The sequence below is a fragment of the Lepus europaeus genome, chromosome 19 (assembly GCF_033115175.1).
Source record: "Lepus europaeus isolate LE1 chromosome 19, mLepTim1.pri, whole genome shotgun sequence".
NCBI classification, from domain to species: Eukaryota; Metazoa; Chordata; class Mammalia; order Lagomorpha; family Leporidae; genus Lepus; species Lepus europaeus.
In genome coordinates this window covers 59,448,461-59,462,435 of record NC_084845.1, presented here as the reverse complement: position 1 = coordinate 59,462,435, position 13,975 = coordinate 59,448,461, and the positions used below count along the sequence as shown (strand labels likewise).

At 49.8% G+C, this 13,975-nt stretch overlaps 1 protein-coding gene across 1 annotated transcript in view; it reads right to left on the bottom strand.

Annotated features, from left to right (window-relative positions):
• Window positions 1–13,975, bottom strand: part of HYDIN (HYDIN axonemal central pair apparatus protein) — a 355,254-nt gene that overhangs the window by 87,349 nt on the left and 253,930 nt on the right. The window contains exons 44-51 of the mRNA XM_062176574.1: window positions 13,140–13,323; window positions 12,404–12,545; window positions 11,167–11,329; window positions 7,006–7,626; window positions 6,087–6,308; window positions 1,498–1,706; window positions 1,136–1,318; window positions 361–480 (exon numbers count right to left, since the gene is read on the bottom strand). Of these exons, the coding sequence (XP_062032558.1) occupies window positions 361–480; window positions 1,136–1,318; window positions 1,498–1,706; window positions 6,087–6,308; window positions 7,006–7,626; window positions 11,167–11,329; window positions 12,404–12,545; window positions 13,140–13,323 (1,844 nt within the window). The remainder of the gene's footprint in view (window positions 1–360; window positions 481–1,135; window positions 1,319–1,497; window positions 1,707–6,086; window positions 6,309–7,005; window positions 7,627–11,166; window positions 11,330–12,403; window positions 12,546–13,139; window positions 13,324–13,975) is intronic.

Below are 13,975 nucleotides of genomic sequence, written 5' to 3'. Positions count from 1 at the left end.
CTTCCTAGGCCTTTCCCTTCTTATTGCATGCCCTCCTCTGAGGTGGCCCCATCCACACCCACAGCTTTTCTTGATTTGAAGACAGGTGTCCCCTGAGAAGCCACAGCATACAGCCCAGTTCCTGCTACATTTGGCTAGTAGTGGCATCTCCCAAGTACCTCGAACTTCTCAGATCCCAAAGGGAACTCTTGATTCCACCCTCTGAAACCTGGTCCTCGCCAAGGTGCACTATTCCTCTGGGTGCTTGGCAGAAACTTAGGACCCAAGAATCCGCTTGTCCTGATCCATGGTTTGGAGAACTGAGGCAGGGTTAGTAAGGGCTCCTGACCCAGGAGCATGGGATCTGCTCCCAGTACTTACTTATCTCTTGACTTTCCACAAAGCAGGGGCCCGAAGTAATACCTCTCCATGCTAACAATGTACTTCTTGAAGATGACTTCGCTTATCTTCATGTTTTTCTTACACTGAGGGAACACCAGCCTGAATACAGGGGAGAAAGCAGACGAGGGTGGGCTGCCTCAACGGAAGTTCAACGGTACCATGTGCTGTTTACGTGACCCCAACACACCTGCTCCGTGAAATGTGCAGGAGTCCAAAACAGTGGTTCTTAGTTTGAAGACTTGGTTGAGGTTTTTTGCCCCTACCCCCGACACCTCTAGAGCAGACAGTGATAACAGAGCTGCTTAGAGGTTCTGTTCTACTGTGACTGGCTAGAATCACTATAGAAAACTAGGGCAGGTAGAAATTAGCTTCTGAGTTAATGTCACCATAGAACCCTTATGGTGAGAACTGCTAAACGGTTCCTTTTGGTGGACATTTGGGTTCATGCTACAGGACAAAAAGTCCTATTATAAATATGAAATTAGTTTAAATTTGCTTAATTATTAAACGAGCAAACTAGCTTTATGCTTCTTGTCACCCTCTTACTTCCTGTGTATCTCAGTCTGATGGTGCTCCGTGGTATCATGTCATCTGTGTGACACTGAAGCCCAATACAGCAAGAGGGTCTGGGACGCTGTCCCAGTTCCACATCATTATTTCAGAGCCCTCGCGTCCAAAGTACCATGGCGTGGGTCGGGGGAGAGGGGGACGCTGAAACATCCCAGTCAACCTCTTCTAAATAAAGGACACTTACTTCGGGTCCTGGCAAATGTGTGGGTAGGTGCACACGCCCTGGCAGTACAGCTGGTACTGGCAGCGAGTTCCGAGGATCTCAAAGTTAAACATTTGGTCGAAGTTCCCAGTGTCATTAGAATAGAAGTGCACTCGCAGTGTGACCTCACCATTGGCCGGCACGATCCAGCGAAAGTGATTCAGCCTGCAAATGACCACATAGCTTTTAAAGTGAGAGCACTTCCTTCCAGCCGAGAAGACAGGAGAGCTGCTTAGGAGAAGTCCTGTGTGCTGGGGTTGGGCACGGCCAGCCATGGGGCCACGTGGGCAGGACAGCGGCATCCTCGTGCCTGCCCCCTGGGCACAGCTTGCTCCAAGGCTCACCTGGTGAATTTCTCCTGGGAGTGCTGCTCACTGAAGTTGTTCTGCTCGATGTCTGACAGGGGGGCGATGGCTCCCGTGGCTCCCCCAGAAAGGCCTTTCCTGTTGAAGGCCATGCGGCGTTTGTCCTTCTGAGGCTCACGGTTTTGTTCTATTTTTTCTTTCAGCTTCTGTCTGGCCCCCTTGGATGAGGCGGTCTGCTCTTCTGTCACCTTGATTAAAAAGGAGCATGAGATCTTAAAGACCTATCTTATGTATGCATGAACGAAGACAAAGATGCCTACAGCATGTCGGAGGCTGGGGTGCTGCACGTGCCTGGAGTTACATCCTCACCTGTTAGTGACAAGGCCAGCATTATCCTTAGTGCCCTAGTCCCTGAGATGGGACCCAAATCCTAGAGCAAACTCAAAGCTAACAGGGAGCGTGCAGAACTAGAAACTTAACTCCCAGCAATACCCTACCCTGGTCAGCTAGGCTTCTGGCAGCTTTGGCATTGCTAGGTCAGTTACTACGTCCACTTGCCTCCTTTCCAGCATTTTCTTGGGCTATCCCATTCAATACCATCTCCTCTCACTTTCTCCTTGCTCTTAGAACTGATGCTTTAAAAAATAACCTCTCACTCTTGTGAGAAGAAGTAGAAGCAGTCAAACAAATCGTCCATATTAAATACCAAGTTCCCATTTTTCTAGTGGCATCTTGATGTTCTTGAATTTCTCTCTTGTTTTTTGCTTTTTAGGTTTTTCTTAAAGATTTATTTATTTATTTGAAAGAGTCACAGGGAGAGAGGGATAGGGAGAGAGAGAGAGAGAGAGGAAGAGAGAGAGAGAAAGAAAGAGAATCTTCCATCTGCTGGTTCAGTCCCCAAACGGCTACAATGGTTGGAATTGGGCCAGTCTGAAGGCAGGAGTCAGGAGCTTCTTCTGGGCCTCTCATGTAGGTGCAGGGGGCCAAGCACTTGGGCCATTTTCCATTGCTTTCCTAGGCCATCAGCAGGGAGCTGGATTGGAAGTAGAGCAGCCGGGACTTGAACATACGGGACAAATGGGAGGCTGGCACTGCAGACGGCAGCTTAACCCACAATGCCACAGTGCTGGCCCTGCCTTTCAGTTTATCATTTCCACCTGTTCATTTTAGAACACTTTCAAGTTGAAGGCCTGTTACAGTAACAGCTCCAACAGCTGATAACAGTTCCCCATTTGAAACTGAGTTGCAGATGGTGACTGCCTATAAAAGGCTCATCTCTCCAGAGCAAGGCCATTCCCCTACATTGCCACAATGTTCTCATCACACCTAGGAAAACTGCAGTAATCCCACAACATCATTCTAGCCCTCAGACCACAGTAAGTTTCTCCCATTTGTCCCAGACATGCCTTTTAATAACCATTCTTAAATAAGCATCTCATCAAGGGTCCTATGTTGTGTTTTGTTATTTTGATCCATTAGTGTCTTCTAATCTAGACCATCCTACCCTCCCCCAGTTACACTTGGAGAGGCTGCATCTGTGTTCTTACCAAATTATCCCACCGTCTACATATTTCTGTCTATTCTCACATTGTTATTTACTTTATTTCTTTATTCCCTGTAAACTGAAAATGTGACTTAAAAGTGTGGTTATATTCATAGGTGATGCCATGAACTCCATCCTCCAGCGCAACAGGGGACAAATACTGTCAGGCTGATCTAAGGTTACAGATGCCAAGCGTGCCCCAGCGGCTTGAGTGGACCCACCGACTGCCTGCATGTGCATGTTCTGGCTGCTATGAGGGTCTTGTTCCCAAGTGACCACTCAACTTCTGCTTTTTTTTTGCACCCACTGATGATCCTTAATCAATTATGTTACTGGGAATAATAAAATACTGATTTTCTGATTCTCATTTTTATCCCTGTAATTTTAAGCTTCCATTCTACTAGAAATTAATCAATTGGGGGAGAATAATTAGTGTTCCTCTGATAATGATAGGTTAAATGTTACTTAACTTCTCTTCCCAATGGGCAGCTTTTCAGAGTAAGGGGTTGGTATACTATCTGCTTCTGATGACAATGGTAGATTTTTCTCTATTTTATCTTAGGTTTCAAAGTGAGCTCACTTTCCCTGTGATGTCTCCTGATGCTGCCTGCCAACACTGACTTCCCGCCTACTTGTAAACTGTAGCCTAGAGGAGTCTCGGTCACCTAGTTATGCTGTGGGCAAAGCCTGCGGTTGGGTTTTACTTGTTTTTTGTTGATGTGTATGCTCTTTAGGAAGCAGTGTGGAGACATTAAATTTGGGGCCACCATTATTACCAGGAATAAAAAAAAGTTCTATAATTCAAATACACACGACTTCATTTTATTGGTCAAATTTATTTTCCTCTGTGACTCATTCTATTAATTGTATATTTTCTTCCATATTCCAAATGTATATATTCTTCCATATATTAAATAAAATGTATATTTTCTTCCATTTTTACATGATTTAATTTTGATTCATATTTTTATTCCAGCTGGAATTTATTTATTCTATTGTGAGGCAATAAAAAGTGACTTTATCCAATCTTCCATTCATAATTTTTCAAATAATATGTTCTTTCTTTAGCGGTGTGTGTTCCCTTAACTCGTGTCTGTTGATTCTTATAATCTAATGCACTGTGTGAATCACCTTAGCCTCAGGATACATTTTCCTATCTTTAATATAAGAGCTTGTCACCAAAGGGGAAACCTGTTGAAGTGAAATGGACACTATGAGAAACAGTGACTTGATCAGCCCTTGTCCTGACTGTTGATGTACAATTTAATACTTTATCCCTTTTAGTATTATTTTTGTTCTAGTACTATTGGTTGAACTCTGTAATTGACACACAATTATTCTTAGGTGTTTAAATTTAACTGAAAAGTGATCCCTGTTAAATATAAGAGTGGGAATAAGAGAGGGAGGAGATGTACAATTTGGGACATGCTCAATCAGACTTGCCCCAAATGGTGGAGTTAGAAATGTGCCAGGGGATTCCAATACAATCCCATCAAGGTGGCATGTACCAATGCCATCTCACTAGTCCAAGTGATCAATTTCAGTACACAACTGATCACACTGATAGGTCTAAGAGTCAAAGGGATCACACAAACAAGACTAGTGTCTGCTAATACTAACTGACAGAATCAAAAAGGGAGAGAACGATGCAACATGGGAAGTGGGATACACAGCAGACTCATAGAATGGCAGATGTCCTAAATAGCACTCTGGCCTCAGAATCAGCCCTTAAGGCATTCAGATTTGGCTGAAGAGCCCATGAGAGTATTTCAGCCATGGAAAGCCAAGACACTCTGGCAAAAAACAAAACAAAACAAAACAAAAAAAAACCCACCTAAATGAAAGATCTCTGTGAGTGAGATCCCAGTGGAAAGAACGGGGCCATCAAAGAAGGAGGTACCTTTCTCTGAAGGGAGGAGAGAACTTCCACTTTGACTATGACCCTGTCTGAATAAGATCGAAGTCGGCAAACTCAAAAGGCTCCCATAGCCTTGGCAACTCATGACTAGAGCCTAGGGCGATTACTGACGCCATAAACAAGAGTGTCAAATTGTTAAGTCAACAACAGGAGTCACTGTGTACTTACTCCTCATGTGGGATCTGTCCTTAATGTGTTGTCCAATGTGAAGTAATGCTATAACTAGTACTGAAACAGTATTTTACACTTTGTGTGTCTGTGTGGGTGCAAACTGATGAAATCTTTACTTAGTATATACTAAATCGATCTTCTGTATATAAAGATAATTGAAAATGAATCTTGATGTGAATGGAATGGGAGAGGGAGCGGGAGATGGGAGGGGTGCGAATGGGAGGGAAGTTATGGGGGGGAAAGCCATTGTAATCCATAAACTGTACTTTGGAAATTTATATTTACTAAATAAAAGTTAAAAAAAAATAAAGTGACAATGATACCTTGGAAAAAAATCAATAAAGTTGGATAAAACAAAAAATAAAAAAAGAGCTCGTAGGGCTGGTGCTATGGCGTAATGAGCAAAGCTGCTGCCTGCAGTGCCGGTATCCCATATAGGTACCAGTTTGAGTCCTGGCTGCTCCACTTCCAATCCAGCTCTCTGCTATGGCCTAGGAAAGCAGCAGAAGATGGCCCAAGTCCTCAGGCCCCTGCACACACGTGGGAGACCCGGAAGAATCTCCTGGCTCCTGGCTTTGGATTAGCAAAGCTCTGGCCGTTGTGGCCAACTAGGGAGTGAACCAGTGGATGGAAGACCTCTCTCTCTCTGCCTCTCCTTCTCTCTGTGTAAATCTGACTTTCAGATAAATAAATCAATCTTTTTTTTTTTTTTGAAAAAAGAGCTCATCTTGCTTATTCTTCCTTGCCGGTGAACTTCAGGGTCATTTGACAGCTTCCCTAAACCCTCCCTCCGGGTCTAGAAAGGCTGGAAGGGGAGAAGCCCTCACTTACATTTCTCTCCCGGCAGGTGATGAATGAACCCAGAGAAAGTGCAGGGTTCCCAGCCGGGGACTCGAAGGAAAACACCAGACTCAACCTGCTGGCCACGTGGAGGGGAACTTCTGCCCCTGCCGCCTGCAGTCCGCCGGGTGCTAGGGACCCGCTGCTGGCCCTTACCTTCAGGGTGATGGCGGCCGTTAAAAGCTCTGCTTCTGCCTCTACTTCTTTTTTCTCGTCCAGCAGGGACAGATCATCAGAGGGTGGGGTCACAAACACGAAGTGCTTCATGATGTCCGTCGTGGCTGGCGACAGCCGCTTCACCGGGTAGGAGACCACTGAGAATAAGGTGGGGGGCGGGATGGGTGGCCCACAGGAGCCCAGGCCCAGGATCTCGAGGATCTGAGGGAAAGGCCTGTGGTCAGTTTCCTGTGCAGAGGGTGGGCGAAGGCCAGCTGCCTCCCCGAGGGAGCACAGGTGGCTCCCTCCCTCCCTGGCGCCTCTGTCCCCGCATTCTTGGGCCAGGCCACTGCGATGGGCGTGTTTCAGGGAAGGGGCATGAGGGATGTGTGACACGGCTCTGCGGATCTTTCCAGAGTAGCGCGCTCTGGATCCAGGTGGGGGCTCTGGCTATGGGCTGTGTGCTTCCGGCACCTCTCTCGTCGGCCTTTCCCACAGTTTAACATGGATTGCTTAACTGACCGTGCAATCGGGCCGTGAACTCCCCTCCACGCCACTGCCAGACGTGACGGGAGGATTTCTGTCTCTGTGGGAGGCTTGTGGAAGAAGACTTTGGAGTGTGTGGGTTTCTTGCTTCGCCCCTGAGCACTTCTGCCTTGCCATCTCTTAACACCAGTACTAAAAACCAATAGCACCAGCAGCTTTTTATGAGGTGAGATGGAATAATCGAGATTGGAGGCAGTTTCTATGGATTTTCTTTTGCCACACAGGAGAAGGGCCCTTTAGTCACTAGGGGTGGGCGTGAGGGGTGAGTGGAATCCAGGGGTCATGGATTTCTCAGTAGAAACGCTTTCCTGATGATCAGCACGGCACCTGCTACCTGGCTTGTTTCTTTCCCACCCCAGCCACGAGCCCGCACCTGGTCGCCTTTGGGAAGCTTGTCACTGTCCAGCGCCTGCTTCCAGCTGGAGCCCTCGGCGTCCAGGACCTGGATGTGGATGAAGGGCACGCCCAGGTCCTTCTTGCCCTCGCGCTCTTCCTCCCCGTCTCCCTCGCCGTTGCTGCGGTCCTCCAGGGCCCGCAGCTTCTCCAGGCGCTCCCGCTCGGCCCGCTCCCGCTCCTGGCGCTCCTTCTCCGCTCGCTCCTTCTCCAGGCGCTCCCGCTCCCGCTCCTTGCGGCCCCGGCGCCCGCCCGAGGGCACCTGGCGCTGGTCGTCGGGCTCGTGGGGCGCCTCCTCCAGCCATGCGTGATGCAGTGGGATGCCTTGCTTCCGGTCCCAGGACGCAAGGATGTTCTGGATGTCCTTCAGGCTCAACTCGTAGACCTTGAACTTCTGGGCCAGCTGCTTGTCGGTGTCCTTGGGGAAGTCCCCCTCGCTGTCCTCCTGCTCCTGGACGACAGGAAACCCGAGCGTGCTGCCGTCCGCCGCCGTTTTCTTCTTCTTGCTCGGTTCTTCCTTCTCAGCTGCCGCTTGCTCCCTGACAGACACTTTCCTTTCGAGGGAATCCATCTTGATATCTGCTTTGGCGGATGTGAGAACCTGGAAGGTAAGACACGCTCAGGGTGCTTCAGGGAGAAGGAAGCTTAGAAGGAGACATAAATTGCATACGGCAAAGGGACGTGTGGTTCCAGAGGCCTCACAGCTCCCAGGGCTCTCTGTGCACACGCACGCTGTGTCCGAGAGCCTCTCTGGGCACTTTTCACCCAGCATCCGCCCTGTAGGTTCCTCCCTGTGGGAGATCTGCCTGGGGCCTGGGGCCCTGCATTTTGTGCACTCCCGGTTCAGAGCTGCTATTCTGAAGGATCGACAGGGGAAGGTCAGCAAACTCGAGGCTTCTGTACCTGCTTCCAGTATCTGGCCCTCAATAAAAAGAACTTGGCACCCAAAGAGACAAGAGCACGTGAGCTTAAATCAAGGGCGAAAGACTGACGGTAGGACAGACTGACAGGGACTCCATGTATCAGTGCAGTCAGATAAGGACTTTAAAGTAATGTGTTTATTGGTTTTAAATTGAAAATTGCATAGAAAATTAATCAATTTTTAAAAAATATCATGTGGGATCTCTGTCCTTAATGTGCTGTACATTGTGATTTAATGCTATAACTAGTACTCCAACAGTACTTTTCACTTTGTGTTACTATGTGGAAGCAAACTGTTGAAATCTTTACTTAATATATACTGAACTGATCTTCTGTATATAAAGAGAATTGAAAATGAATCTTGATGTGAATGGAAGGGGAGAGGGAGTGGGAGAGGGGAGGGTTGCGGGTGGGAGGGAAGTTTGGTGGGGGGAAAGCCACTGTAATCCATAAGCTGTACTTTGGAAATTTATATTCATTAAATAAAAGTTTAAAAAAAAAGTAATGTGTTTAATGTTCTGGGGGAATTAAAAGCCAAGACTGAGGATTTGGAAGAGAACTAGAAACAGTAAGAAAATAATTTCCTTCCCTCTCTCCCCCCTCCCTTCTTTCTTCCTTCCTTCCTTCCTTCCTTCCTCCCTCCCTCCCTCCCTCCCTCCCTCCCTCCCTCCCTCCCTCCTTTCTGTCTCCTTCCTTCTTTCTTTCCTTCCTTAAGATTTATTTATTTATTTGAAAGTCAGAGTCATGGAGAGAGAGGGAGAAATAGAGAGAAAATCTTTCATCCAATGGTTCATTCCCCAAATGGCCTCAATGGCTGGGGCTGGACCAGGCCAAATCCAGGAGCTTCTTCTGGGTCTCCCACGTGGGTGGCAGGGGCCCGAGGACTTAGGCCATCTTCTGCTGCTTTTCCCAGGCAGGTTAGCAGGGAGCTGGATCGGAAGGGGAGTAGCCAGGACTTGAACTGGCACACACATGGGATACTGGTGTCATAGGCGGCAGCTTTACCCACTATGCCACAATGCCGGCCCCATGGCTTTCTAACACAACAAGAACATTAGGCGGGTTTAAGCAGCAGCTTAGTCCTCACAAAGAAATACAGCCAACTAGACGATATGCCAGAAGGAAATATCCAGGGTGAAGCAGGGGGAGACAAAAGTATGCAGAGCCTAGGAGACAAATGAAATTGTGCTTGAGGGACTGGCGCTGTAGCACAGCAGGTTAACACCCTGGCCTGAAGCACTGGCATCCCATATGGGTGCTGGTTCAAGACCTGGCTGCTCCACTTCTGATCCAGCTCTCTGCTATGGCCTGGGGAAACAGCAGAAGATGGCCTAAGTCCTCAGGCCCCTGCCACATGGGAGACCCGGAGGAAGCTCCTGGCTCCTGGCTTCAGATCGGCATAGCTCTGGCCATTGCAACTCTCTGGGGAGTGAACCAGTGCATGGAAGACCTCTCTCTCTGCGTAACTGACTTGCAAATAATATAAATAAATAAGTCTTTAAAAAAAGAAGAAATTGTGCTTGAAAGTGTGCAGAAAGGCCTAGTGCGTGCATGACTGGAAGCCCAAAGGGAGAGGAGTGAACGAGCTGAGAGGTAATGGTGAAGAGGTACTGGCCGGTGGTTCCCCACCTCCAGACCTTCCCTCTCCTGTTGGCACTCTTTCACTTCTGAGAATGTGTCAAGTCCCAGCAGCTTCTCTGGAGCTGGACTGCAGACCAGGCACCTGCATTAATCTAAGAAGAGTCTCCAGAAATTTCCCCAGGGAATATGATTAGTTGTTATAAGCTAAGCTCAGATGACACACAAACTGGTCCCCAACCAGATGGCTGTGATATGGCCCCTGCCATCCTGCCCGAGCATACGAAGGTACTTGCCCTGTATCTGAGCTGAGCTGAGAGTAAAATGGGGACATCTACATGTTCCCATGTGGTTCCAACAAATTCTACCTGGACACCGATGAAGGCAGTGCGCACAATTTAAGGTTAACTGTGTAACAAGTAGCTTTTACTTTAATGATGGTGAAATGTTGTCATTTAAAAGCAAGTTTGGGGGTAGGCATTTGGAATGCCTGGTTTCAATTCCTGGCTCCAGCTCCTGGTTCCAGCTTCCTGTTAATGTGGGCCCTTGGAAGCAGTGGTGATGGCTCATGTCACTCTATTCCTGCCTCCAAATGGGAGACCTGGACTGTTCCTGGCTCCCAGTTTTGGCATGGCCCAGCCCTGGCTGAGTGGAAGGCAGTTTTCTCTCTCTCTCTCTCAAAAATAAAAATAAAAATAAATAAATAAATAAATAAATAAATAAATGTTTAAAAGTAAGTTTGGAAGATAACTTCTTCAAAGAAGATTCTGAACTTGTTTTAAAGAAGAAATTGACCTTGTTAATTGCAAAAACAATGGCTGAAACATGCAGTTGCTCCAATTCTACCTCCTGGCTTCATTAACACAATCAGCTGGGAGAGGCAGGCACCAGGCCCTGGGACTCGCCAGGTTCCTCCTTTTGTTCTGCACCTGAAAGCTCACAGGCTCCCTCTGGGAGAACGACTTCACACATCCCCAACCTGTGCCCAGCTCCGTTAGCTCAGGACTCTCCCCAGTTGGAACCCCTTGCTACCTGTTCTTTTGCCCTTAAATCCACTCAGTCCCTGTCATTGTGTCTGTCACTCAGCTCTGTGGACCAACGTGTGCCACACCTGAGAGGCTGGCGTCAGCCTCCTCCTCAGAACAGCGCTGCAAGGGCTGCAGTCCACGCTGCCAGTCGCACTGCACGCCATGCCCACCAGCCTGGGGCCTGCTGCAGCCATGCTGCCCGTCCCGTGTCACAGTGGGCAGCGATGCGACTGCTGAGCAAGGACAAGCTCATGCCGGAGCATCTCCCTCGACTGCTGACCAGGCTGCAGTCTGAATGGGACTCGTGGGTTCCATGGTCTTCCTGACTTTCTGGAGGCAAACGTTAGCCTAGTTAACACCATGCAGAAAGCAGTGCAAAGAGCAAGGGCTGTGGTCAGACATAACTGAACCTCATAACGGAACCTCACGGCGGGGCGGGAGGCTGCTGTGGGGTGGTTATGTTCGGCACAGCACAGCGCCAGCCAGTGACGGGCCCCTTCCTCCTATTCTGGGCCCCCTGCAAGAATCCAAACAGGGTTAGGTGGATGTCCTGGAGGGGATGTGTGCTGGGTTGACGGCTGGTTGCGGCGGGGAGGGCAGGCGAGGGACGCTACCTGCTTGTTCGCAGCTTGAGGTTTCTTTGCGGCGGCCTCCTCCTTTACTGGCCCCTGCTTGGGTTTCTTGAACCTCCGTTTCAGCTCCTCTTCCTCCTTCTGGCGCTCGAGCTCCTGCTGGAGCTTCTTCCTGTGCATCTCCTTGGCCAGCCTCTCCAGCTCCCTTGGCCAAAGCAGGCAGAGAGGGCAGTTGAGCCCCTGCCCCGCTGGGGATTCCAGGTGGTGGGGCACTGGGCACAGCTTTCAGGGGCAAACAAAGAAACTGTCCTGGGTGAAGGGGGGAGGGGAGGAGAAAGGAAGGAAGGAAGACAGGAAGGAAGGCAGAGAAGAAAAGGAGAAAAAGAAAAGCCTACAAAATTCTTGATCGATGAACTAAACTAGGAGGAATTTTCAATTAATCTGTATTTCTAGTTCAATCTTCTTTCAAGGGAAGGCTAATCAAGTGCTGAAAATAAGCTTCGCGGTCACAACTTTAAAAAAGCAACTTAGAGAGTTTGCTGTGGTATTAGCACGGGTGAAGCCCAGCCTCCCCTGCTGTCACACGGACATCCAGACACGGGGTTGTTTAAAGCAGTCCCTACCATGACCAGCGTGGAGGCCTGGTGCTGGGGCTGAAGGCCACCTTCCACTCCGCTGACCTCTTCCCTCCCTGGGTGCTGTGCATTCAGCTGGGCCTGTCTCTGTTGCTAACAGTGGAGAGGCCCCCAAGGCCAGGCACCGAGTACAAGCAAGTAGATGGAACTTCTGAAAATACCTAAGCTGCCTATTTCCATCTCCAGGAATCCCTAGTCATTCCCCGTTGCTGACGCTCTCTGCCTATGGAAGCCAATCATCACACTTCATGGTAGGGTGAGTGTGTGTGTGTGTGTGTGATACAAAGAAGCCATCGCTGATCTTTGCACATCACATTTGCATTTGGACATGCAGGCACAGAGAATGATAAGCCAGGGTACACTCACCAGGGTGACCCTGGGACTGCACAGAAGTCCCTCCCCCCAGCGCCAGCCCTGACATTGCCCTGCAGAGAGAATAGAGAGGAAAGGCTGAGCTCCCCGGGGTGGGCCTAGCATGTCTTCCTGGTCTTCCCGCTCTCAGCAGGTCATGTCCTGGGTTGTCTGGGGCTGCTGCTGCCTTCCAGGAAGACAGCCTGGGGCTGAGGACGTGCCATGCCCCGTTGCCTCCCAAGCGAGCCGCTCCCGCGGGGATGGCTTCCACCCCGGGTCCCCTTGCCTCCCACCTCTTCTTCCTCTCCTGGAGCGCCCGCTGAACCTCTCGGTCAAACGTGATTTTCTCCTCCTCCGTCAAGGCGTCATACTCCTCTTCATCCATGTTCTGGAGACGTTCCTTCTCTTTCTGAAGAGCTTCCCTGCGTCTGTGCTCTGTACGGGGAGAAGAGACGAGAAGGTGAGGCAGAGCCCCTGGGCAGCTTAGCGCTCCGTCAGTGCAGGCCGAGGGACTGGGACAGGGAGCGACACCCGGGGAAGGAGCCGGCACTCCCAGTCCCCGGCGGGATTTCCTTCAATCATCACCGTTCGCAACGTGGGCTCCGCTTGTGATCGACTGAACAACGGCCCCCAAAGACGCCCACGTCTTAATCCTTGGAACCCATGACGCTGTCACCTTCCGTGGCAGTGGTGATTAATTTAAGGGTCTTGTCTGAGAGGGTGATGTGACAGAAGCAGCAGGGGGACACGGGACAGTGGAAGCAGAAGTCAGCGGGCACAAGGAAGGAGCCATAAGCCAAAGAATACAGGTGGCCTCTGAAGCTAGAAAAGCCAAGAGCAAAGGCTCCCCTGGGCAGCCCCTCCTCTCAGAGCAGGAATACGAAGCCCGAGTCCCTCGGCTGGGGGCACGTGGCGAAGGCGCGAGTTTCACTAATTTCATCAGGGAAACCGCTGGACACGCCAGAGGCCCCGCTGAGAGGAGAGACCTCGGGGCTTTGGGCAGGGCAGCGTGGCGAGGACTGGCCTTGCCTTCCTGTTCCTTCTTGGCCTTTTCCTGGGCCTTCATGGCCATGTAATCCTGGGCCATGTTGATGACGTAGATGTGCTCCCGGTTGCCGATGGCCTTGAGCAGGCAGAGGAGGGCGGCAGTCCCGTTCCGAGCAAAGAGGGTGTCCAGGCTGTCAAACACCAGCCCTCGGTAACAGTCGCTCATCTGGAAGCAGAGGGCAAGGGTGGTCAGCACGGCCACGCGATTGTCCGTCTGCTGCGGAGGAGGCCGCTCACGCCTTCATTGCAGACCGGCAGGCCCCACTGAAGACACCACTGAACTGCTCGTACGTGGGGGGCACTCGGCTCAGTGGTCAAGACGCTGGCTGGAACAGCTGCATCCTGTTATCAGAGTGCCTGCGCCTGAGTCCCAGCCCTGCTCCTCATTCTAGCTTCCCACTAACGCACACCCTGTGGAGGCAACAGGTGATGGCTCAAGGTCTTGGCCGTCCACTTGGGGGACCTGGATTACGTTCCTAGCTCGTGGAGGTCTGGAGAGTGAACCAGTGGATGGCAAATCTCTCTGTCTCTGTGTCTTAATCTCTCTGCCTCTCAAATTAAAAAAAAAAAATTAATTAAAGATAAAAACACTCCATGTCTTTCTGCTTGGTAGATTCAAGTTTCTGTTATAAAAGACAAGAATAAAGATATCTGATTAGCCATGAACATCTTTACTGTACTTACTTGTAGAATGAAGGATTTATTCTGTCTCTACAGATGTAAAGGAACAAACGAAAGGTTAAAGACCTGGAAAGGTCCTCGAGGTACCAGAAAATAAGATGCAAAGGAAAGATTCCTGCAAGCAGGGACCAACAGGC